The sequence below is a fragment of the Palaemon carinicauda genome, chromosome 14 (genome assembly GCF_036898095.1).
Source record: "Palaemon carinicauda isolate YSFRI2023 chromosome 14, ASM3689809v2, whole genome shotgun sequence".
In the NCBI taxonomy this organism is placed as follows: domain Eukaryota; kingdom Metazoa; phylum Arthropoda; class Malacostraca; order Decapoda; family Palaemonidae; genus Palaemon; species Palaemon carinicauda.
The window spans coordinates 124,253,373-124,280,346 of NC_090738.1; the positions used below are offsets into that span (position 1 = coordinate 124,253,373).

Genomic DNA, 26,974 nt, shown 5'->3' on the forward strand with positions numbered 1-26,974 from the left:
TTTAACCCTTTTACCCCCAAAGGACGTACTGGTACGTTTCACAAAACTCATCCCTTTACCCCCATGGACGTACCGGTACGTCCTTGCAAAAAAAATGCTATAAATTTTTTTTTTCATATTTTTGATAATTTTTTTGAAAAAATTCAGGCATTTTCCAAGAGAATGAGACCAACCTGACCTCTCTATGACAAAAATTAAGGCTGTTAGAGCAATTTAAAAATATATACTGCAAAATGTGCTGGGGGAAAAATAACCCCTTGGGGGTTAAGGGTTGGAAATTTCCAAAGAGCCTGGGGGTAAAAGGGTAACCAATGTGTTGCTGGTGTGCTAAATAATGACTTCAGTTCCTACATGCATACAAACCTTTTGTCTTTTAGAATAGTTTATGTCTTCAGTAGACCTTGAATGGTCATTGAAATAGTATACGAGGAAGTTAACTCAAGGTGGTGAGAATGGGTAAGTAGCATTACTCACTCTCCTGTCAAAGAATCTTCACTTTTATTTTTTCCCACATTGCATACATAAGTACTGGTGTGTATTACCCTTTTTTAAGCCTTTTCTAATACTTTTGTGTTTTAATGGTTGATTTTTGCTTTGTGTCACTGATGAAATGAAGCAGGAATTCGCTTGCAGGTCATAGGATGGATGCCAATTCGGTTTTTGTAGAGGCATAATTGTTTGCAATTATCCCCATACGAAGAGTGTAGATCATGGCCTTCTGTTAAGGGTGGGTGTATTCTTTGAGGACAAAGCAGGATGAAGTCATCTTTCGCAACATTTTTTGCAGAATCCAGAATAAAACTTAAGAAACTGCTAGCACATTGCTCAGCTTATTGAGTTCACCGATTTGCTGAAGTGTTTGGGTATATGACCCTGGCTTGGTCCTGGGGACTATGCCTCAGGAGCAGGAAGAACTTTGATTTACATCTGTGAGTTTTTTCAAGGTTATTGGCGTGCGAGGTAATTGATGTACTCCACCAGAATCAGAAAGCTCTTCCTATACAGGCCACCGACAAGGTGTTGACCTGAGGAAATCTTTGCTTTCCTTAGGTCTGGTCTTGCAGGTAAGCCCTCTTGTCATTATTGAGAATGCAGGTAGCTAAGGCTACATATTCATGTGGTGATCACAGTGATTCCCATGGAACATCCAAAGCCATAAAATGCTTCTGCTCCAGTGAAAATGCCAGTGCCAAAGCCAATGAAGAGAATGAGAGGGCTCTGGTAGCCATCCCTCTGTGTCTGTTACCCCTGTATCCGTCACCTCTTTGTGTCTGCTACCCCTGTGCATGTTGCACTATGGCCCCTGTTATCCCTGTGGCAGTAACACCAGCCCTTGTCTTAGCGACCAGTGCCAGTGAAATTTCTCATTGCTTCCCCTATGACAGTGACCCCAAATATTTGTTGGAACATCCCCTGAGGCTTCTCTCCTTGTAGGTGTGTCGTCATCAAAGTTTGCTCAGTCCAACGACTTCTGTGCTTGTAGAGCCCTAGGTGAAATTGTTAAGAAAGAAGAAACAAGTTTGATCTTTCTTCTTCTCAGTGGCTACTTACCACTTGGTATGGGTAGAAGAGAGACTTTAGCTATGGTATGCAGCCGTTACAGAAGGGCACTCCAAATTCAAATCAATGGTGTCTAGTCTAAGGTAGTGCCATATCCTCTGTATTATGGTTTTCCACTATCTTGGGTTAGAGTTCTTTTCCTTGAAGGTACACATAGGTACACTATTTTATTTATTTTCTCTTATTGTTATTATTATTTTTACTTGCTAAACTACAACCCTAGTTGGAAAATAAAGATGCTAAAAGCCCAAGGGCTCCAACAGGGAAAAATACCCCTTTGAGGAAAGGAGATCATTAAATTACAAAAGAAGTAATGAACAAATAGATTGAATATTTTTTAGAACAGTAACTCCTATATAAACTATAAAAACTTTTAAAAAATCAAGAGGAAGAGAAATGAGATAAAATAGTGTGCCTAAGTGTACCCACAATCAAGAGAACTCTACCCAAGAGAGTGGAAGACCATGGTACAGAGGGTATGGCATTACCCAAAACTAGAGAAAAATGGTTTGATTTTGGAGTGTTCTTCTCTTAGAAGAGATGCTTACTGTAGCTAAAGTCTCTTCTACCCTTACCAAGAGGAAAGTACCCACAGAACAATTACAGTGCAGTAGTTAACCTCTTGAGCGAAGAAGAATTGTTTGGTAATCTCAGTGTGGTCAGGTGTATGATGACAGAGGAGTGTGGAAAATATAGGCTAGACTATTTGGTGTACTGTATTTGTAGGCTAAGGAAAAACGAGTCATAACCAGAGAGATAGATCTAATGTAGTATTGTTTGGCCAGTCAAAGGACTCAACAACTAGCAGTTGTATCTAAATGGGTGGCTGGTGCCCTGGCCAACCTACTACCTCTTGTCTTTTTTTTTAAAGTGTTGGGCAGGCTTAATAGAAGGGCCATGGATCCCAGGTAATTTACCAAGAGGTTTCCTTTTCCCTATCTGTTCTTTAATCTTCCCCTGTGGTATTAATTTTCAAAACCATCGTTACTCTCCTTCCTTCAGTTTAAATTTCTATAGTGGGTGTTACTTACCCTTGCATGGTGCGTTGGCTCTACCATGTTGACCCATTTTATCTGACATCTAGTCTTTAGTTTATAGTCTATGAGTTGCATTTTTTATTTTCTCTATACTTTGTATAATTATGTAATTAATGTTTTTATTATCTTTGTCAAGTTTTTTAAAGTATGATGAGACCTTTTTATTATTTTTAATTCTTTTGTCGAGATATTGATCAAAATCCTAGACTTCGCTGTCGCTTAATTCCTTTCAGCATTACGCTGGTACAGTGTAGCGTGTCTTCGTAAACATGGAAGCCCTGCCATAAATCGAGACTTCCTGAACTCCAAGGCTAGTCTGTGTTTTGGATTTTTTTTACGCTCTTCGCAAATGGATAGAATTAGTGGGTCTTCCTACGTAATCTTGGGTTTCAATCAAAGTTGATAGCAACACTTGGCTACTCTGCTCTCCAGGTTCCCAGATCAAAAAAGGGAACAAAAATAAATGCATTTGCCTTCCTTTATTACCTCATTTGTTCCTGTATCTTTGTCCTCGCCTGTGGCTGAGCCTTCAGATGGGCAGTCTTCAAGAGGAAGAGGAATTAGCCAACAAGACGCAGGACGACTGATCAGGCCAGGTGTCTAGGAGCATCGACCATTCCTCCGAATAATTTTGTTACAGAAATAGCACTACCAAAACCTTACACTTCCCGGGATTGATTTCCAGTATGATTCACAGGAACTTACGTTCTTATGTCTGGAGATAGGTTTCATGTGAGCCCAAGTACAATCATGGCTGGTCAATCCCTTGTCCCTATCTTGCCCTGGGACATTTCTGGCTTGCTTTGGTGGCGTCAAGCCTCCAGTAAAATACGTACCAAGAACTTCTTTAAGTGACCCAAGTACGTGTGCTCGTTTCGAGAGCAAGGGGGGCAGCTGTCTACCTGGGCATGTAAGATGTCATCAGCAAGGGCAGTAGCTGTCTACCAGGGAAAGTAAAATGTCTTTAGCGATTGGAGCCACCATTCAATCAATTGTGTTCTTCCCTGTCTTTCTTCAGTGAGAGGAGCACCTCACAGAATCAGTAGTTAAAGGCTATCACTCAACACAAATTTCTAGAGGTTTTAAGGGTAGTGGAAGCATTGTAAATCCCCTAGGTAAGAACGAGAGGCATTCTAATCGTTTGTTCTTATGCTGAAAGGTTCTAAAGTTGGCAATATAATGCAGTTAATTCTAATAGTCAGGCCTTCTCCATCATGAGGCTCAATATTACACAGTATTCTAGAAGTTTATTCTGGCTGTGACCAAGTTGTGGAATGATCTTCCTAATTGGGTAGTTGAATCAGTAGAACTTCAAAAGTTCAAACTCGCAGCAAATGTTTTTATGTTGAACAGGCTTACATAAGTCCTTTTATAGTTATATATCAAATATCTGTTTTAAGGTTTCTTAATGTTTTTAAAATATTTAATTTTAATTTTTCATCACTTTTTATATTGTTTATTTATTTATGTATTTCCTTTCCTCACTGGGCTATTTTTCCCTGTTGGAGCCCTTGGGTTTATAGCATCTTGCTTTTCCAACTAGGGTTGTAGCTTAGCTAGTAATAATGATAACAGAAACCCACCACCTGTGCATCAAAACTTGAAATTATACAAATTATAAACAATACTAGAAAATAAACTAACTTCTATAATGTTGAAAGTCTGTCTCAATGTATTTTTTTTATATATCGCAATTTTGTCATCAGGTTTCTTTCTTTACAAATTTCAAAAACTAGAAATATGTATTTTGAAGCCGAGCATTGTATTTAGAGCTTTCTATGCTAACTGGATATGGACATGAGTTCATGAATAGACTTGCGTATACAGCATTGCTATTCTCTGTGTAGTGTTTAATCTGATATTGGTTTTATTATCCATTTCTAGTAATTAAATTACAGTAATTTTTTTTAAAGTGTAAATATGTTTACTTATCGGTTTAAGTAAGACCATCATGTCTATTTGTCACTACTATACATCAAACGAAAATTGACATTGTTCTATATAAATCAGTCGTGCCAAAGACAAACATAATCAAACTTTCCATTAAAATTACTTTTTATCTTTTACAGCTATAGTAACTTGGCAATAACATTTGTGATATACAGGTCTAGAGCATAAATGTTAACAGTGAATTTACCTAAAACTACCAGAAACGTTGGTAAGGTGGAGAAAAAAGCTAGTAGATGATCTTGCAACATCATCATACGATAAATTGAATTATTCAGTTCTTCCCCTTTTGTGCTTTTGGTATGTAAAAACACAATTATACATGATTTTTTTTATTAGAGTAAACAAAATGTCATTCATCATATTAATCTGATTTAATTTACCATAACTTGACTGAAAGAATGCAACCATATTTTGTTACAAGTTTTCAAAACATAACAAATAATAAATGTGATATATTAGCAGAGAATTCAACAACCAAAAAGTACTTTTTTTGTACTATACATAAATAACAATAATTTGGATATTGTAAAATAAAACAAAAATCATGATTTGTTCTATCACATTGGAAAAATAATGCTTCTATTTCACATCAAATATTTACCATAACTTGCAAACTATAAATTGATATAACATACCACTAGTCAAACTTAGAAAATCAGGTACACGTTTTCATTCATAGATTAAATTCACAACGTACAGGTATTACATAAAATATGCGTACAAGATGCTTTGTTGTTGACTATGAGAGCAGATTACAAATATGCATGTGATTAAAACTACCTATATTGTATAAAAATATATGTATGGGATCAAGGCACAAAAAATTATCTTAACCTAAAGAAAATTAAAGATTTCAAGTTATACATAACAGTGGTTTAAAACTTATGTACCATAACTTTAAGTTAAACTTATGAGACAGAAGCCTCAGCACACTCGGAAAACTCTGTTGACTAGCTGTTGATAGGGTTTTAATACCGATCACATGAAATTCAAACCTGTTGCCGAGGCATAACCCAAGTGATGTCGCTTAACATTTGCCCACACGCAGCAGTAACATTGTCTATTAACAGTGGAATATATTTTTCAGTAATTTTTATCCTATTGGTTTTGTGACCTGATATTAATTTACTGTAAACAATGAACCCTTTTTTTTTTTTTAAACAGGAGCTCCCGCTATTCTTGGCCACATTTTGCAAGGTTGGTAATATGGTTTTACTGGCAGATTTCTTTGAACCAAAAGGAATAAGGTTGAATATTTTTTCAGGTATATTTTAAAATTCCAGACAGCCCACATATGGATACGGTGATGGCAAAGAATATTAGATACAGGAAAAAAAAAGCATGATGTGGAAGAAATATGCTGCAGCATTAAATCATAAGATGAGAATTGTGCAAAGTTAGAATTTTATAATCCACACAAAGACCAATCTTCTAAAGGAAAAATATATCACTCGAGTACATAACGGGGATAACGGGGGAGGGTGGGCTTTGGCACCCCTAGCAGTACCAGCCGAACTTGGTTGAGTCCCTTGTCAGGCTGGGAGGAACGTAGAGAAAAGAGGTCCCCTTTTCTGTTTCATTTGTTTGATGTCGGCTACCCCCCAAAATTGGGGGAATTTCCTTGGTATATGTATGATGTATGGCCAATAAAAGCCATGCCATACACAACCACCAATAGCCAAAAGGGTGAAATGTAAGAAAAATTTCACCTTGTACTTTGTTCACTGGTCTAGTCTTACCAAGTTATCCAACTCAACTTTAGCAATGGTTGGAGTGAACTGAAAGTTGAATCAACAGATCTTTGATCCATCTACTGACTTGACAGATTTCATTGGCAATACTGCCTCACTGTTTACGTGGGCTAGACAAGGAGGGTGCCAATTACAAGGATATTTTCCAATGCTGTTTACTCAACAAATTTTGAACATAATGGGTATATCTCGCAATTATATGTGCTATCACATCTATATTACTAAAATTAATATGCCTGCAATTAATACTACCATATTATATAGTTTGTGTTCATGGGAAAAACAAAAAGGAAAATCAATAAAAAGAACCACCTAAAGTTGTCAGTCTCCAGCCATTTTCATAAGGTTAACAATGTTGATTGCCCACTCCTTTCTACATTCTTTTCATGTGTAGTGAGTATTGTGAAAAAAAAAATTCAATCAAAACTCACTGATATGATTTGCAGTGAGGAAAGAAATGAAATATGGTGAAAAACTAACGAGGACTGTTCATGTATTATGTATGATACACAAGTTTTAGAATATCACCAGAAAGTAATAATGAGAAACTTGTTGGGCTGTATTGTAACTACCCCAAAATATTTACCATCTTATGCATAGCACAAATTTTCTTAAATAATGCTAAAAATAATCATAAGTGGAAATAATATAAGTAATCAACAGATTAATACAAGAAAAATGGTGAACTAATTTTTGTATGTTATAGATTTTGTTGTGGATGCTACTACAAAGATTGATTAAAAAAAATATTTTTAACACACTGTAACATATTGAGCCCTTTCCACTACAGCAATGACACTTCCATTGAAATCAGGCATCATTTGAGAATACCCTCCCAGCAAGGCTTTTACTACTATTATGGTAACATTGGCATATGGTTATACCAAAAAGGTTGCCTATTGAGAACTGCCATTTATGAAGCTTTTTATAATGTTATTTGGGTGATGAAGAACATTATAGATCTTGATTTTAAGTCGATGCTTAATAAGAGAACCTTCTTTCACACCTAAAATTCCTAATCTTGTCAAAAGAATACCATGGTTTTGGGCTAGATAGCCCAGTGCTGGGCCTGCAAGGCATTCAGCACCAGAGCATCTAAGGGAAACCCCTGTAGTTACACCGAGGTAAAAATTAGAATAGATTGGTAAGCAAGATGAAAGTAAGGAAGTGATAATGGAGATCAAGCAGAACGACAATCTAAGTGCAGCGGAGGGTTGGAAGAATGCCTATAACCGTTTTACCCCCCAATGGACGTACTGGTACGTTTCACAAAACTCATCTCTTTACCCCCATGGACGTACAGGTACGTCCTTGCAAAAAAACTGCTATTTACAATTTCTTTGCACATTTTTGATAACGTTATGAGAAACTTCAGGCATTTTCCAAAATAATGAGACCACCCTGACCTCTCTATGACAAAAATTAAGGCTGTTGGAGCCATTTGAAAACAAATATTTTGCAAAATGTGCTTGAAAAAAAAAACGCCTGGGGGTTAAGGGTTGGAAAGTTCCAAATAGCTTTGGGGTAAAAGGGTTAAAAGCCCACATGGAACTAAAACAGATTATAAACCCAACCTGCTTACCTGCAGTTCATAATCAAATCCATATATCACAAGGTAGGTACAGTGTTAAGCAAAACTGATGATACCTGAATTTAGTGATTTTCGTTCGTTAATCACTAACTGGCTACTCTCCTATTCTTCTCATTTCTAACGAAACTAGGTTCCCAGGACGAAGCATTTTGAAACTTTGCTCAATAACAGATACAATTCATTAAGCATGATTTTATAGAGAATCTGCTATATTTTTCATCAATATATCAGCTAGATGATTATGGATGGAGCAAGTAACCCAATAACATTGATAAAAATGAAAAAAAAATGTATTTAATGTAACGAACGTGTCGGAGATGTAACTGTGGCCAGGGTCTAACCGGACATCAACTGGCATTCTCACAGTGGCACTCTCACAAGCAAATCATCTGTCAAATATGGCTAGAGCTACCCAACAGCTACCGGATAACTGTAACTAAGCTTATTTCATTAGATTCTCTATAGAAATAGATATAAAAAATTTTCTCAACATCAATGAAACAACTGTTTATAGATGGCTTAACGATAAAATGAATAAGAAAAATTGAAAACCCACCTTAGGAAGGGAGAGACCCCGGTGCTGCACAAACAGAGAAGACGACGCAGAGTTATAAAGACAATAGCACAGGCATAGACTCAAGAGCCATCCTATCATCATCATCATCACAATAATAATAATTATTATTATTATGGTAATACTTTAAGATGCATTATTACTGTCTTTCTGTAGAATCTGCACATAACACGTGTGGCTGAATATGTCTGACCTGATTATAGTCTTCCGTTCATAAAGTAAAAGTAAAATAATAGTAAGGTAGAATTAATTGCATTTTTATAGCGAAGATAACTCGCCATTTCGCTTATTTATTAATTTATTTTTCCTCAAACTGAAGACAGCTGTGAGACTAGAATTATATAAGTAGCATTGACTATAGTCTAAACTATGACTTGTAATAATTCATTTTGAGTTTTGAAATCACGATCCTAACTAACATGACAAATTCGTAGATAATTTGTATTTTTCCTAACTGTACAAACCTTAGCTATTTACATAGGGTAATTACTTCGGCGTAGCTGAATGACGAGCCATAAAGTTTTAACGAGGGTTTCCTACCCCACCGCTAGTTAGCGGGGGGTAGGGAGGGGTAGCTAGCTACCCCTCCCCCCTCACACACATCGGTGAATAGCTCACTTTACTTAGAGTTAGGACTTATCTTGGGGGACAGGGCTGGCGGGCACATAACTGTAAATAGCTAAGGTTTGTATAGTTAGGAAAAATACAAATTATCTACGAATTTGTCATTTGTTCCGTAACTGAAATATAAACCACGCTATTTACATGGGGTGACTTAACCCTTAGGAAGGAAGGTAAGTCCCCTGCCATACTGGCTTTGGCTTGCCCGGGGGCCCCGAACCCGAGTTTATCAAAAGAACTCAAGGGTCGAGGGGCCCCTGCTCCTCGCAGGCAGTTGTGAGACTGCTGCGGCCTACGTGAGTTGTGTGTGGAGGTGAGCAGTGACTCCTCCTAGGAAGTTGACTTGGAGTTCTTCCGATGGAAATCTAGGCTAGGACTCTCCCAACACCACCTCGTCAGGGTATGGGGACATGACAGTATTACAACTTAATACTAGGAACACAAGGGAGCTTGGCTTACCTGCAGAGGTTTGAGGTCAGCTGTGCAAAGGACCCAGGATGCTGTTTTTCTCCAAGGGAGGAGAGGATGAAGAAAATAAAAAGGGCCAGACAGATCTTTTTATTCACACAGACTAAAACCGGGTAACAATGCCCTCAACCTTCTGCTACTTGTCCAATAAGGAGCCTGAGGTTAGACCAGCTGTTGTGCAGCCACCACAGGGCCGATAGAGAACGTATCGAGCCTCCTGTGTGTCACGTCTTGCAGGTGAAGGTGGTCTGACGCTTCCACACCCCAGCTTGCAGGACCTGCGTCACCGAAAAGTTCTTCTTGAAGGCCAGGGACGTAGCCACGCCCCTGACGTCATGCGCCCTAGGGCGACGTGACGGAGGAGGGTCAGGATTCAAGGCCAGGTGGATTACCTTACGAATCCAAGCTGAGATGGTATTCCTGGTGACCCTCCTCTTCGTTTCCCCGGTGCTCACGAACAAAGCTCGCACCTGGGGGCGGACTGCAGCTGTTCTTTTAAGATACAACCTCAGACTCCTGACTGGGCACAGTAGGAGATGGTCTGGGTCATCTGTTACAGAACAGAGACTCGAAACCTGGAAGGAGTCGAACCTTGGGTCTGGCACTCCCGGGTTCTGAGTCTTAGCAACAAACTTAGGGACGAAGCTGAACGTTACCTCCCCCCATCCCCTTGAATGGGCGACGTCGTACGAGAGACCATGAAGTTCACTGACTCGCTTGGCCGAGGCCAAAGCTAGCAGGAACACCGTCTTCCAGGTAAGGTGGCGATCAGAAGCCTGGCGTAATGGTTTGTAGGGAGGCCTCTTAAGAGACCTGAGAACTCGAACCACGTTCCAAGGAGGAGGTCTCACTTCCGACTGAGGGCAGGTAAGTTCGTAACTCCGTATGAGAAGAGACAGTTCCAGCGAGGAGGAAATGTCCATTCCTTTGAGCCTGAAGGCAAGACTTAAGGCTGAGCGATAGCCTTTCACTGCCGAGACTGAAAGGCGCATTTCTTCCCGCAGATAAACGAGGAACTCCGCTATTGCTGGTAAAGTGGCATCGGGGGGAGAGATACCCCTTCCACGGCACCAACCACAGAAAACTCGCCACTTCGCCTGGTAGACTCCTGCGGAAGACCTGCGCAGGTGGCCAGACATCCTTTCCGCAACTTGTTGCGAAAATCCTCTCTCTGTGAGGAGATGCTGGATAGTCTCCAGGCGTGAAGCCGAAGCGAAGCTACGACTTTGTGGTAGATGTTGGAGTGTGGTTGTTTGAGTAGCTCGCGACGTGGAGGGAGCTCCCTCGGGATCTCCGTGAGGAGCTGCAGAAGGTCCGGGAACCATTCTGCGTGATGCCATAGCGGAGCTATCAAGGTCATCGAAAGATTGACCGATGTTCTGGTCTTGTTGAGTACCCTCCTCATCAGACAGAACGGGGGAAAGGTGTACACATCGACGTTGTCCCACCGTTGTTGGAAGGCATCCTGCCAGAGAGCCTTGGGGTCCGGGACTGGGGAGCAGTACAGCGGGAGCTTGGTGTTCAGCGCCGTAGCGAACAGATCCACTGTCGGGGAACCCCACAAAGTCAGGACTTTGTTGGCTATTTGAGGATCCAAAGACCACTCGGTACTCACTATCTGCGTCGCTCTGCTCAGACTGTCGGCGAGCACATTCCTTTTGCCTGGAATGAAGCGAGCCGCCAGTGAGATCGAGTGGACTTCGGACCATCTCAGGATCTCTACTGCAAGATGGGATAGCTGTTCCGAAAAGTACCTCCCTGCTTGTTGATATAAGCCACGACCATGGTGTTGTCGCTCATCACCACCACCGAGTGGCCCGCCAGGACTTGGTGGAACTTCTGAAGAGCCAGGAATACGGCCTTCATTTCTAGCAGGTTTATGTGAAGGTACTTTTCTGATTCTAACCACAGGCCTGAGGTCCTGTGGTTCAGAACGTGGGCCCCCCACCCTTTGTTTGATGCGTCCGAAAACAGCATCAAATCCGGGGAAGGGATGAGAAGATCCACTCCCTTTTGTAGGTTCTCGTCTGCCACCCACCAACTAAGGTCCGCTCGTTCCGCAGATCCCATGGGGATCGGGATGCCCGGGGAGTCGAGTCCTTGACTCCACCGAGACTTGAGTCGCCACTGGAGGGATCTCATTCTGAGGCGGCTGTTGGGAACGAGACGGGTCAGGGAGGAGAGGTGACCGAGGAGACGAAGCCACGATTGGGCTGGAAGTTCCTCTCGATTGAGGAAAGGTTTCGCAACCTTCCTCAGCCTTGCTATCCTTTCGTCTGATGGGAAGGCTTTGTGGAGATTGGTGTCTATGACCATGCCTAGATATACCAGTTTCTGAGAGGCGGCAGAGAGGACTTCTCAAGATTTACCACGATCCCCAGATCCTGGCAAACTTCGAGGAGTCTGTCTCGGTGGCGAAGAAGGGTTGCCTCCGAGTCTGCCAGGATCAGCCAGTCGTCCAGATAATGAAGGAGACGGATGCCGATCCTGTGAGCCCATGAGGAGATGATGGTGAAGACTCTGGTGAACACCTGAGAAGCTGTGGAGAGACCGAAACACTGCACCTTGAACTGGTAGATCTTGTTGTGTAGGCAGAATCTCACGTACTTCCTTGAAGACGGATGGATTGGGATCTGGAAGTACACGTCCTTCAGGTCCAGTGTGCACATGAAGTCTCGCGGCCTCACTGCAAGTCTGACCGTGTCTGCCGTCTCCATTCTGAACGGAGTCTGCTTGACAAACCCGTTCAGGGTCGAGAGGTTGATGACTGGTCTCCAGCCTCCAGACGCCTTTCTCACAAGAAAGAGTCGACAGTAAAAGCCTGGGGACCCGTTTACGACCTCCTGGAGAGTGTCCTTCTCCAACATGGTCTGGACTTCGGCCCGGAGGGCCTGCCCTTTTGCCGATCCCATGGCAAAAGAGCTCAATGACACTGGGTTCGCTGTCAGGGGAGGTAGAGAGGCTGTGAACGGGACGCGATAACCTAGAGAGATCACGGAGATTGTCCAGGCATCCATGCTGCCACCTTGTCGCACAACTCTGAAGGCATCCCCCCACTGGTGGACATGCAGGGGGATTGCCAACCCTAGCGCTTCCGGCCTCGGCTGGAACCTCTAGGGTTTTTGCCTCCCCAGGAGGACTTCTTGCCCCTCCTGCTCTTGGCAGGAAAGGGTTTAGACACCTTGGGCTTCGCTGCGACGGTCGTCTTCTTTGCGTCCTTAGCAGGACGGGGCTGCTGGACTGCTGGAGGTTTGTAAGGCCTCGATGTCAGGGCCCTATGGATGAAGGAATACTGGTTGGATTTCCTCCACCTCTCGGCAGTGAGCTCCACGTCCTTAGGCTCAAACAGACTCTTACCGAGAACGGAAGAGTGTCTGAGCTTGCTAGACTCCGCACTGGGTACCTTATGATGGAACCTCTCGGCCACAGCATCCCGATGCTTGAGGATCGTGTTGGCCCACAAGCTCGAGACTTGGTGGGACAGAAACTCAATGGTCCGTGTGCCCGAGAGAAGAAAGGTTTCCAGCGCCTTCCTGGTGCTTTCTTTGGAGAGGTCCTCGGACCGCACCAGGATGCCCAGAGACCTCAGCCAGATGTCGAGCCACGAAGTCGCCTGCATGGCGCACTTGGTGACCTTCTCCTGGCTCAGGATCTCAGTGGCTGAGAGGGACTCCCCCTGTGAGTTCTTCCACGGAGTGGTGCAAGGGAAGACTCAGAGAAGACTCCTCGAGGATCTCGAAATACCTCTTCTGATGGACTCGAGGAGGAGGGAGGAGGTTATTACCGGCACTCGATCTGCTGGAGGAGGAAAGCTCAGAGAGCTGGCACTCTTCATCCCTTGAGACCAGGGCAAAGCTGCACTGGCCCTAGAGGGTTTCTGAGTGCCGTAGACGCGGTCCAGGACAGTGTCCTTCCCTTCACGAGGTGGGACCTCAGGGTCTGGGATCCCATTAAGGTTCCTCATGAGGGTCAGGACTTGCCAGAACGTGTGTTCTGACTCCTGGTGCTCTCCTCCCGAAGGACTTGCAGCGAAGTCTCCCGTCCCCAGTGGCTCTTCCTGGGGGGACACGTGGACATCCTCGACGGCTCTAGACGGTTCCTGCCTGATCCTAGCTGACGATTTGGGAATCGTCTAGAGTCCTTAGGCTCCCTCCTGGGCGGGATACAGGACTCGAGAAGCGAAGGAGGAAGGTCCTTCTCCACCTCTGGACGAGAAGACCTCTCGGGGAGAGGAGGAACCTCCCCCATTGGTGCGATGGTGGAGTATTCCTGCTCACCCGACTCTCCGGAGGAGGGGTAATCCTCCTCCGCAGGGGAGGGCGAGAAGGTCTGAGGGGGAGTAGGAGCCTTGCGTAAGGATCTGTGCGGGGACAGAATAGGCCTCAGAGGAGGATCCACAGGAGAGACTCCTCTCTTCCTCTTCAGGGGGAGGAAGCTGCCGCTGGTTCGTGACCCGAATCAGAGAGGGCCGGCTTGATCGCCTGCACAAAGGCTCTGACTAGGGTGCCGAACCAGGGCTGTTGTCTGACAGTCGCGCTGTCGGACACCCCCTCTGGAGGGAAGGGGATCGAGAGATCCCTAGGAGGAGTCGACAAATGAGGGTTCGCCTGCAGGGCTGAAAAAGAACCCCTAGACCTGTCCGGAGAGCGCTCCCCTTCTGGCGAGTGCGCTGGTCTGCGCTTGCGGGGAGGGGAACGCGACGAGGAAGGGTCCACCTGGCGGCGATCGCGCTGGGGCTCGTACATCGGGCCCTGTTCAGGGTCGCGCGCGAATGGATGGCGCGATACTTTTAACGCGCACGCGTGCACCCGCGGGGGCGATGGAGGGTGATCAGGAGCGATGGCGCGCTGGCGACAGCACGGGCGCGTGGTCGCGCAGCAGCTGGAGCGGGATCATGGTCGCAAGAGCACGTAGGCGATGGCGTAGGCGTGCGGCGATCAGGAGCTGGAGCAGGAGGAGGCCAAACACGCAGGCGTGCAGTAACCTGGCGCGGCCCCGAAGGGCGCGAGGTAACGGGGGCGCCTGAGCGTATGTCCGGAATAACCGGCTGAGGGCGCGTTAGCGCTGGAGCAGGGTCGCGAGCAACCTGGTGGCGAGATAGTTGGCGCTGGTCAGGTAAGACCGGCATACTCGCCTGTGGGCGCGCTGGCGATTATGGGCGCGCATGGCGCACATTGGGATGCGGTCGCACCGGAGTGCGCTGCTGCGGCAGCCGCGCGGGGCACGCCGTAGGACGAGGGCGCTCTGGAGTTTGATGAGGGGCAACCTTAGTTGTCTTAAATACAGGAACGGAGCGTGTAGCAGGAACAGGGAGCGATACAAGCTCGTGCGGTCTAGAGGGAGAGCCTAGAGGCGGCCGTGAGCGTGTGTGCGCTAACTTGGGAGCCTCTTGGGCGACGAGCTGAGCTGTAGCGACGCGTGATCGCGTTGGTGAGCGCGTGGGCGCAGGAGCTGGAACTGCGCGCGAGCGCGTGTCGTGCGTATCCCTAGATGGGCGCGATGGGTCCAAAGCAATGCGCGGGCGCATTGGTGTGGGCGCTGGTGCTGGGACAGAGCGTGGGTGCGTGTCGCGTCTTTCCCCCGATGGGCGCGACGAGTCCGCAGGAAACTGTGGACGCCTGTGCGCCAACTCAGAAACCTCCTGGACCGCGCGCAATGAAACAGGAACTGGGGGGCGCCGAGGAGCTGGAGGGCGCGTGGGCGCAGGTGGCCACTGGGGCACCGGTGGACGCGTATGCACAGGCGCTGTCTCAGGAACTGGCCGCGTGTGCACAGGTGAGCGCGGCGGCGCTATATCAGGAGCAGGGCGCGTATGTGCAGGTGGGCGCTTGCTTGCTACTTCAGGAACTGCTGGAGGGCGACGGGGCGCCGAAGGGCGTGGGCGCACAGGGGGTCCCTGGCACGTAACCGGAACGGGGGCGCAAACGCCTAAGGGTGAGCGCCGAGGCGCTTAGTCAGGATCAGCAGGAACATCGGCAGGCGGTGCCTGGCACTTAGGGGCGAGAGGCGCAGTTTCGTGCTCAAGTCCCTGCAGCCCCGAAGGGCCCGGAGACTGCACAGTGGCAGTGTCAGGTGGCGCGTTAAACTCATCAGGATCTCCAGAGATAGATGGTCTGGGCGACAGGTCACAGTGTCCCGAAGGACGACCATCCTCCGAAGGGGATCACGAACGATCCCCGGAGAGGTCTAGGTTGGTAGCTGGCAGGACAGGAGAACGGCGAGTCGTCTCCTCCGCAGAGGACTGGTGACGACGAGCTGAAGAGGCGCCTCTTAACTCCTTTGAAGGGGGAAGGAAGGGCTCTACGGCAAAGGGGAGGGCGAGCCTTCCGCCTTATATGCCCACGAGGGACCGTGGGATCAGCAGGCTGACCATCGATGGGCCTCCGAAGAGGAGTCTCTGTAAGTGAACTCCCCCGAGAGGGAGTATCACCGGCAGGAGAGACCGTGGGACTAAGCTCCTCCCTCGAAGGATGTTCAGAGGGGGACTCAGAGCCTTCCGCTACCTCAGCCACAGGAACGGGCGTTTGGCCAGACCCACGGGATATTTCCGACACAACAACGTCAACCACAGACAGAGGATCTATCTCCGCTGAAGTTGGCGATTGTTCGACGGCCACAGCCCGTTTGATCATGCCAAACAGAGCTTCCTTGGAGGGCGAACCCTGCAGCCCCAAGGAAGCCCAAAGCTGAAAAAGATCATTATTAGATACAAATACCTCCCCCCCGGGGGGGGGGGGGGGGGTGTAGCCGCCTCGCTATGGGAGGCAACGACCTCTCCCTCACCCCGGGATCAGTTAATAGCATTACGGTCTACACTACCACTCGCCGGCCTCTCGGAAGAGGCCGCTCGAGTGGGAGCTTCGGAGGAGGAAAGGGCGGCGGAAGAAGTCTTGGGATTTTCTCTCTTCCGAGAAACCTCCGAAGGAGACAGATCCCTTTTACCCTTCTTCTTACGTCGCCGGGCAAACCCCTCCCACTGGGAGGTAGACCACTCCCTACATTCAATACACACGTTAGACCTATCACACCGTTGGCCCCTACACTGAGGGCATAAGGAGTGAGGATCCGTGTCCACGGCCGACATAAAGGTACCACAAGGGCGGCCAGAAAGTCCAGGCCACGTACGCATGATGAGTAATAGAGGCCAACTCCATACACACACTGAAGAGAGAAAGCAAACAAAATTATGGCAGTCAAAAGAGAGGAGAGCGCAGACAGGTCTGTCGTCTCTCCGAGCCAAAATTAAAGTGAGCTATTCACCGGTATGTGAGGGGGGGAAGGGTAGCTAGCTACCCCTCCCTACCCCCCGCTAACTAGCGGTGGGGTGGGGTAGGAAACCCTCGTTAAAACTTTATGGCTCGTCATTCAGCTACGCCGAAGTAATTACCTCATGTAAATAGCGTGGTTTGTATTTCAGTTACGGAACAAAATTGTTTTATACAGAAAATATCAAAAGCAAAAAATAAGTAATAACTTTGAAATCATATCACAAATGCATACATTGTTATCATTAGACTATAGGGCTCCGCTTAAACAGTTCTCCATCTAGACAGCCTCTTTTTCCATTTTGAATACTTCTATCCAGACAGACAGCTCAAAGACTAGTCTCACTGACTCTGGCAGAGTTACATTGATAAAGGAATTCGTGCTATGCTAACATTTAATTTTTCCTTTGAAATATAATTTTAGTATTATTACCAATTTAGCATCTTTCAACGATAAAATTATCCATAATAAGTGACCAACGTTGTCTCATACATACACGTTTGCAGTGAAATATGAGACTTGATGCCAAGTGGCAACTTACGAACATCGCTTGTCCGAAGCAAAAATAAAAAGGTATCACCAGTTTTGCTGCATACTGTACAATGAACTTATAATTAGTGTTTACTTGCTATTTTAAAAGGTAAATGGTGGTACACTATTACCAACTTTAAAATAACAAATTTAAACATTCAGAAAAAATACCTACATATATTAATATCCAAAGCTTCTAGGTAAATATTCACCTTCATTTCATTTTCTACCTTTAAAGAAATCCATAACTAAAAGGATGCTAAACCTTACCAATGGGCACATACTGTTGAATATCCAAGATACTTGGATGTAAACACAAGGTGACTTCAAGGAATCCATGAAATCTTATAAGCTGGGCAATAATGACCAAGAAACTGAAAATTGGTTAAGGTACATTTTTATCAAAGCTTTCAGTACAATATGTACCAACCAATATCAAGCACATAAACCTGCTTATCGTAGTATAAAAAAATGCTATTAAGTTTACTAATGTTTAAGGGAAGGATACTCATCATCCATTAATGCATAGGTGCGGCAATTGGGACAATTGGATTGACGTTTAAGCCAACTACAAATACATTTTTCATGGAATACATGCTGACACTGTAACTGTAATGTTGGACTTGAATTCAAGGCATCAAGGCATATAGAACACTGTTCTTCTGGTGGAATTTCCCCACTTGGAAGACCTTGCCATTCCAGTACAGATGACTTTCCTCCCATACCCTGGGTAATTCCTGCCCATGGGGCAACAGTAGCCTGCCCTGAAGCAGGCCGTTGACCTCTAAGTCTCTGTTTAACGCTATCAATTATATGATCAACACTCATTCCAGAAAGATTGTTACTGTTCTTCATCCTAACCTCATGCAAAGCACTGCATATGTCGGGTCTGAAATGAAATATAATATATGAAACAATGTATATACAGTACAGTATAAGGGATAATGAAATAAATATCTTTCCCTGGAATTTTTTTTCAAGAAAAATTCAATACAGGTAGGTACCCAGGTCAGAAAATGGTTGTGTGCTGGATCAAGTGCACTAAGAATAAAATAAAAGTTTTCATCACAAAAATCTATTGGAAACATGAAATATGACATTCTCCAACCAAAAATTCAAAGCTATGGGTCGTGAGTCATGCTACTCAAGATAAAGTATGTTACGCTAAAGGGCTTGACAGACAAACTGCTTAATAACAAAATTTACAAATTTTGGGCTGCCAGTACTCTTGTTTCCCCCATTGGCATTTGTGAGCTTTATAATCATAAAGGAAGAAGAGAAATTAAAGATCAACGATACAATTGTATCGGCGACTTTATGCTAGAGAAAGTAGTAAGTCAGTCACACATCTAGATGCAAATATATAAATTCCATTACATTCTATGAGTTTCACATACAGTAACTGCGGATTCTTAAAACTTTAAAGGTAAACTTACGATGGATATTCCTTTCCTAGGCGTTTTTTGCAAACTTTAATCAGTCTTTTGTAAGCAGCTGTGTCTTCTTTTACTAAAGCAGTTGTGGCAACAGACTGAGCTCCTCTGAAAAATACATAAGACTGTGATTCTCATGACTTATATTTCAGACTCATGTTGTCCAGAGAGAAAGAGCAAGAAATAATTGCATCATAATCTAAAATAAAATACAGTAATATTACTTCAATATCCTATTCTGGTCTAGATTGTTTATATTCATTTAAATCAGAGAAAAATCAATTTTTCCACTTACCCTTTTCCGTTTGTAGGCTGCCTAGGTTGTGGTCGAACGGAACTGCTAGTTGTTAAATTCTAGAAGAATACAAAAAGAAATTTTATACCGAGATCAATTTTTCTGAAACCCTGTTTAGTCGCCCTTTATATCTTGATTCTTAAAAAGGTCAATGCTTGAAAAGTAACCTTTTGTAAATAAATATAAAGAATCTTATAAATTACACGTACAAAAACATTCTGTATTACTTGTGCTAATTTTCTATTAGGTGTGCTTGTTAGGTGAAAGTTCAATCATCTAATAAAACTAATTTATTCTCCCAAGTGAACATTCCTCACTTACCAACCTGCACATCATAAAAAAAAAAAAAAAAAAAAAGTGGTTGCAATTGGCTAGAGCATTACTGTATTACTATGAACCTCCCGTGATGTTCATATTGCTTCTATGGAGGATCGGTTCTATCGGCATTTATCCCCCAAAAATTCCCTTTATCTTTCAATAGCCTTATACCTCTAGTAGGGTAATGAGACAATCTAGCAGGTGAAGGCCATCACCGATGGCTTGTGCATGTCACTGATCCTTTGTGTTTTCAGTCTGCTGGGCTTTAGGTCATATAGTGGCTGCTGGCAATGTACATACATACATATACCAAGGCACTTCCCCCAATTTTGGGGGTAGCCGACATCAAACAAATGAAACAAAAAAGGCAACGTGGTTTGAATTTTTCTTGAAATTATAGTTACATTGTGTTGGAATTATATAAATATACAATTAGAACAATCTGGAGTTTGGTATTTCAAAATGTATTTAGAAATACTTCGAGTTTGTCACAATCTAGACTACATAAGATTATAGTTTATTATTACTGTATCGCCTTTATTTTATCTTAAAACTGTAAATGACCTATCTCGTTCATTCACTGGTGACTGTACTCTATCAGTATGGGAGCCAGCAATATGAATATCGGGGAGGTTCATAGAAACTTCTCTATTTCTATACTCACAATGTACATATACTGTACATGTAAACTCTTTGTTTTGACTTAAAACTGAAAGACAAGGGATCTATGGCTTATCATTTACTGCCCGATTATCTCATTACTTTATAAGAGGCGTAAGTATTGAAAGGAAAGAAACCTGGAACTTACTTAGTTTAAGGGTCGATGAAATTGAACTTTTAGAGAGAAGAAATATGAACATCTGGAGAGTACACAGATGACAAACTTATAACAGAGTTTGTATTTTTCCTAACATACAAACCCGAATTCTTTACTATAGGAGATATTCTAGCGCGAGCTGGAACATATGGCAGAAAAACACCATTAACAAGGTCGTTATCCCTTTTACCCCCAGGCTATAAGGAACTTTCCAACCCTTAACCCCCAGGGGTTATTTTTTTTTAAGCACATTTTGCTGTATATTTTTTTTTAATTGCTCTAACAGCCTTAATTTTCATCATAGAGAGGTCAGGTTGGTCTCATTCTCTTGGAAAATGCCTGATCAAAAATATGCAAAAAAAAAAAAAAATGTAAATAGCAGTATTTTGCAAGGACGTACCAGTACGTCCATGGGGGTAAAGGGATGAGTTTTGTGAAACGTACCAGTACGTCCTTTGGGGGTAAAAGGGTTAATGACCTGGCAGGTAGTTATCCACCTGTTAGCGGTTGGGGACTGGCGGTTGGTACCTACTGTTTACCTTCAATCGGATTCTAGCTTGGACTATTCTAGGAGCCCGTGATGGAGGGAATATTTGAGTAAAGAATTCGGGTTTGTATGTTAGGAAAAATCCAAACTCTGTTATATGTTTGGCATTTGTTCCTACACTGATACAAACCCTCATTCTTTACTGTAGGAGATCTAGTCCTGAGGCTAGGGTAGCCGAGGAGTTCCCTATTCATAGGCCCTATTCATAGAGAAGATAGTCCTCAGACTAGACACTCTTGAAGAAAACATCTCCTGTAAATCTTTCTTTGTAGATCCCCATAATCTTAGCACAACTGAAGGCTTGTGGCTTCATGGAAACAAATGTTTCAGGATGAAGTGGGTCAAGAACATTCGACTCGGACCCGTTTATACTTAGGATTCCTCCTACCTTGAAAGGGGGAAACTTAGAATCCTACCTTGAAAGGGGGAAACTTCATGACCACGAGTATACCTTATTTCCATTGGCGAGTCCAGCTAAAACTGGCTACAGACTAGGATCCCTAGATGGGAGGGAGAAGGAAACGAAGATAGATGTATGTCCTTCTTAAAACCTTGTGTAACACAGTATCCTCAACCAATGGCTACTGTCCCCTGAAAGGGTGTAAGGTAGCTACAGCACCTGTTGACCTGCCACAATAGGCCCTAAAGAAAAGGTGTCTGAGACCTATGTGTCACGTCGCTCAAATAGTGAACGCTGAATGTAGATTGGCGTTTCCAGACCCCAGCTCTTTAAGACTTGGGAGACAGAAATTTCTCTTAAATGCCAGTGAGGCAGCCACTTCCCTAACTTGATAACCTTTGGGTTGTGCTGCCTCTGGGTCTCCGTGAATAGCCCTCGCAATAACTTTCTTGAGGCAGAAAGAGATGGTGTCGCGAGAGATTCTACCTTGTTGGTACTAAGGAAGAGTTGACGGAGATGTGGTCTGAAAGGTCTGGTGCGCTTCAGGTATTTCCTTAGCGCCCTGACTGGGCACAATAATAATGGGTCTGTATCCTGTGTTACCTTATTGAGGCTGGAAATCTGACATTCTCGAAATCTCTCATCGGCAGATGAAAGATTCTGAGTCTTAGCCACAAAGCCTGGTACGAAGTTGAGAGAGACTTCCCCCCATCCCCTAGAATGGGTGACGTTGTAAGACACCATGTAGCTCACTGACCTGTTTAGCCGAGGCCAGAGCTACGAGGAAGACGGTCTTAAGGGTTAGAAAGTAGTCTGAGTCCCTATTTAAGGGCTCATGGGGCAGACCCTTCAAGGAATGTAAGACCAAAGACATGTCTCAAGGAGGTGGTCTAATCTCAACTGGGGGGCATGATCGCTCAAAACCTTTAATCAACAAGGCGATATCTTCCGAGGCGGAAAGGTCAACCCCTCTCAGTCTCCAGACAAGGCTTAAGGCTGAGCGATAGCCCTTAATCGCCGAGACTGAAAGGAGCTTTTCCTCCGAGGTACAAAAGGAAGTCCGCCACCTATGAAGTCTGGAAACTACTGATTCCCTCTTGAGAACCCTATTGCCCCACATGGTCGCTGTTGTAGTGTTTAGGAAGTCCATTGTCTTGGCCCCAGCAGCTAAGACTTCCTGTAGGGACTGCATGGAGTCCTGGTATGACAGGTCCTCGTGACTCACGAGGTAGCCGACTGTACCAGATCACATGTCAAACCACGGTAAAGCCTCCAGAAGGGACATTAAAGCCGCTTCCATTGCCGAGGCTTCTGTGGCTGAGAAAGACTGGAAGAATAGTCTCTCCGAGGAGCAGCCAGGTGTGAGCCTTGCCATGAGGGGATCCAAGGTCAGAGGAGAAGGGTTGGCGTCTCTGACCTTGTAAAAGCGCTTTTGCCTAATAAACGGGAATTGAAAAAGTTTATGGGATCCCTGAGACTTCAGGGAATATGTTTCTCCTGAGACCGCCTGCGAGACCTTCCTCAGACGATCTGCAGTGTGAACAGACCAGGGAAGTTCGGTGGAGGACGACATTGCCTGTCTAAGGCTAGAGCGTCAAGAGGTCGAGGAGACAGATGCAAATCGCCGAAGCCTGAGATATTACACATAGTTTTTAGAGCCCTTAAATAGGAGGACTCTAAGTCCTTCGGCGGAGGCTCTTCTGAAGAATACTCAGGCTGCACTAATTACTCGCGTGTTATTACAGGTGAAGTGGAGACGCGAGTAGCAGACAAACCTTTTATCTTACCCCTTGCATTTTTCTTATCGAAAGGGGAAGAGCGAAAGAAGTCGGATTGTCTGGAGGTAACGACGAAGTAGGAGACCATTGATGGGAGTTGGAAGACTCTCTGTCATAAGAGTAAAACTCTTGATGACGATGGTCGCGCGCGTGCGAACACTTTGCATGACGAGAGTTGGAAGACTGCCTGTCATAAGAGTAAACCTCTTGATGGCGATGGTCGCGCGCCTAGCGCTAATTTCGCTCACGTAGCGCTAATTTCGCATGCGCGCGAACACTTTGTGTGAAGAGAGTCGGAAGGCTCTGTCATAAGAGTAAAACTCTTGATGATGATGATGGTCTCACGCGTAGCGCTAATTGCGCGCGCGAACACTTTGCGTGACGAGAGTCAGAAGACTCTGTCATAAGAGTAAAACTCTTGATGGTCACGAGCGCCAAGTTGGTCGTGCGAGCGCGTGAACACTCCTCGCGACGAGAGTCCGAAGACTCTCTGTCATAAGAGTAAAACTCTTGGTGACTTGTTTCACGAGAACCAGAAGGATTAACTGTAAATTGCAATATTCTTATGGTTTAACATACATTAATACTTTTCCTGAACACAGTTGTGATTTGTACTTTTGATTATGGCTGGACGAGTGATGCAGGTCTTGGAGTTATCTAAAAGTGAGAACTATACCGAAACATAGGATGCATTTGACTTTCCAGTGACCAAAGGAAAAACATTAGTTTATAATGGTTACAAAATACTGTTATGGTATTTTTCAGGAAATTACACAAATTGAAGATGGGGTGTAAAATTCATAAGGTAAAAATTCTAGCCTAAAAAGTAAAACATGATATTGGGCTATGCAGAATCTGTCGTAATGATTGTTGTAATTAAATGTGCTTCCTAATTGTTAGAATAATTAGTAATGAGCATTACTGTTATGTTATGTGCAGTTATAATTTTTTGGCCTAATATATTTGCGAGGTAGTAGGTTGGCCTAGGCACAAGCCATTTGTTGAGATACTACAGCTAGTTGTTGGGTCCTTTTACTGGCCAGATAGTAATACATTGGATTCCTCTCTGGCTATGGCTCATTTTTCCTTTGTCTACATAGACACCAAATATCCCAGTCTATTATTTAACCATTCTCCTCTTTCCTCATACACCTGACAACATTGAAATAACTGAAAAATGCTTCTTCACAGAGTTCTCTTGTTTGAGGGAGCACTCGGGCACAATTTTCTATTGGTTTCCTTATTTCCTTCCCTCACTGGAGCCCTTGGGCTTATGCATCCTGCTTTTCCAACTAGGGATGTAGCTTAGCAAATACTAATATTACCTTAAAGACAAAAGACTTCCGTCATCTCAAGAAAATATATTTCCAATTGCAACCGCTTTTAATCAATACAAGACACCTTTTTTTCATGTTTATGAAATACTTCCTTCTTAAAAGGCTGTTCTTGGATTAATTGTAAAAAATGCAACCCCATCTCCAAAAAATGCAAATATAACCACACTTCTCTAACATTTCTTAAAGAAATTAACATTACCCATGAAGAATACTCTTGGATTGTAGCATTGTTAAAAAAAAATTCTATATACCATATAGGGGAAAAGCTATGTAGCATCGTATTTACCTTTATATCCATTTCAGTGCTTTCCCTTGGTAGTTTTCCCATCAATAACTTGTGTGAGTCTGGATATTTTTGGGTGGCTCCTGCATATGTTGCTGGTAAGAATAGAGAAAGAAAATATGACCAGGGAAAAAAATAACATTACTAAAATATTAAAAAATCATGCCTTCTAAGAGAGCAAGAGAAAAACTGGTACTGCATTTTATATATATATATATATATATATATATATATATATATATATATATATATATATATATATATATATATATATATATATATATATATATCTCCTTCTGTATAATAATGTTAACCTTTTCTTGTGTGGCACTCTAATACTGTACTTGTGAAAACTGCAAGTATACTGAATACTGTATTATAAAGCTAACTCCATCTTAACAAACATAAAAAATAATTTTAACAAGAGGTTGTGTAAACACGAGTCCAAAGCATTGAGTTGGCATTGCAATTTCCAATCTCTACAGAAATTATAACCCCCTTTTTTTATTCTAAACAGCAAAAATATTAGGATAAAGACAGACAAAAAATGACTGCTAATGACAATTGCAGGTTAACTTCATCATTAGAGTAATATTACTGTATCAGCCAATTTTGCAGCTTACCTGTCACAACCGATTTGGGACTGGAAACAATGCCACCTTTCGGAATAGCTCCACCACTAAATGCTGGAGGAGTCTTAGGCAATCCTAAAGGCTTTTGAGCCTCAAACCCAGGTGGAGCAGGTAATGTTAGGGGCCCCATTTGTTGTTCTAGAGGAGAGGATGTGAGATGTGCTGGAGGACTACTGGCATAGTCAAAAGCACACGGTTGAACCATTTGCTTTTTGGCATTCTGGAATAATTACAATTTTCTATCATTATAAATTATTAATCACTTTAGCCTAAAAATATACTGTATTAGATTTAATTTCTTTTAATACAAAACCATTAACCCCCTGGAGATCCAGGCCGAGACAAAATTGCTGTTGGGGTCATGACTTTTGGTCAGGGGTAAATTTTTACATTGTGCAATAATGTCATATGTTAACATACTTATGTTGACGCTTCGTAATCTAACTAACAGAATAAAGAGAGCAAGAAACTGAAAAATATATAAGAAAAATTAATAAATCTCCTATACAATACAGTCGTCCTGTTTTTGCGAATTACTTTTATGACAAGTTTTTCTGGGGAGCCATGATCCAAAAATCTGGGGAGAGGCTTGGAATGTGTCAAATTTTGCCCAAAAAAAAAATAAATAAATGTAACAACTCATTATTTTAATAATTTTCAACAATAAAATAATTTTCAATAAACAATAAAATTATAATAGAAAATAAAGTGTGATGGAAAATATCCAAGGTTGTGTCTGCCAATGTTGTGGCAAGACTGGGTATACAGTACGGGTAGGCGAGGACTTACGACCAAGATAGGGACTAAGAGACGCCTCAAAAATCCGTAGATTTATTACGCTGCTTCATGATTCGTCAATAATCTAAGTCATATTTTATCAATATTTTCTTGCTGTATATCATTACAGTATTTAATTTTTATGTTCCATAGGATATCATATGCTCTATTGTATTCTATTTTCAATTTTGAAAAAATTTTAACAATCAACAATTAGCAACTTTTTTGTTTACCTTTGGTTGTGATCAGCTGTGCTGCTGATCTGAAGGTCCCACTACAGTATTGAGATAATGCACACAAACGAATGGCGTAATGTTTATATTTCTTAATTCATTTGGATTGTATTCATGATGAATATTACATAAGCACCAGTATGTTACAGGATATCTTAGTTTTCATATAGTTTGTTTATAGGCATTATTATTAGTTATCATGCAAATATGTTCTCTCTTTCTCCCTCTTTCTTTGTGCGCATGTGTGCGTGCGTACGGCTTGTTAATTTTTAAAGCTTCATACAGTAACTAAATTTTAGTTAAAAAAAATAAGCCTTCATATTTCATTAGAAATTATTGTGTTTAATTATGGGTTATTAAAGCATGTTTATATTCTATTTTTCAACATCAGGAGCCTTCAATAATCAACAAATACTTTTGTTTTACAACATCAGTTGATCTCAAAGTCACACCACCGTATTGCAATTATGCGCACTTAGTGTTGCTTATGTAATGTTCTTATTTGAAGTATGTTCATAATGAATATTACATCAGCATCAATATATTATACAATATCATAGTTTCCAAACAGTTCATTTATAGCACTTATTATTAGTATCACACACACTCTCTCTCTCTCTCTCTCTCTGTTTGTGTGTGTGTGTGTGTTTTGATTTCTAAATTCATTTAAGTGTTCACATTTCCTTAGATATTATTAAAAATTCTTTGTATCACTTCCTCAATGTTTCAATTAGGGGAATACAGTATTATTAACGCATTTAAAGGAAATCACTTG

The 26,974-nt window shown here is 43.0% G+C and overlaps 2 protein-coding genes and 1 long non-coding RNA gene across 3 annotated transcripts in view; 1 reads left to right on the forward strand and 2 right to left on the reverse strand.

Annotated features, from left to right (window-relative positions):
* LOC137653744 (uncharacterized) overlaps positions 1-6,416 on the forward strand; it is a 29,951-nt gene extending 23,535 nt beyond the window's left edge. The window contains exon 3 of the long non-coding RNA XR_011046540.1: positions 4,667-6,416. This is a non-coding gene — a long non-coding RNA (uncharacterized lncRNA). The remainder of the gene's footprint in view (positions 1-4,666) is intronic.
* Positions 1-16,253, reverse strand: part of LOC137653742 (uncharacterized) — a 132,825-nt gene extending 116,572 nt beyond the window's left edge. The window contains exon 1 of the mRNA XM_068387365.1: positions 14,819-16,253. The gene's annotated coding sequence lies outside the window, so the exon portion shown is untranslated. The remainder of the gene's footprint in view (positions 1-14,818) is intronic.
* A 1,476-nt stretch (positions 16,254-17,729) lies between these two features.
* LOC137653738 (E3 ubiquitin-protein ligase TTC3-like) overlaps positions 17,730-26,974 on the reverse strand; it is a 250,667-nt gene continuing 241,422 nt past the window's right edge. The window contains exons 34-38 of the mRNA XM_068387356.1: positions 25,181-25,409; positions 24,561-24,652; positions 19,078-19,136; positions 18,786-18,890; positions 17,730-18,238 (exon numbers count right to left, since the gene is read on the reverse strand). Of these exons, the coding sequence (XP_068243457.1) occupies positions 17,836-18,238; positions 18,786-18,890; positions 19,078-19,136; positions 24,561-24,652; positions 25,181-25,409 (888 nt within the window). The 3' untranslated portion in view covers positions 17,730-17,835. The remainder of the gene's footprint in view (positions 18,239-18,785; positions 18,891-19,077; positions 19,137-24,560; positions 24,653-25,180; positions 25,410-26,974) is intronic.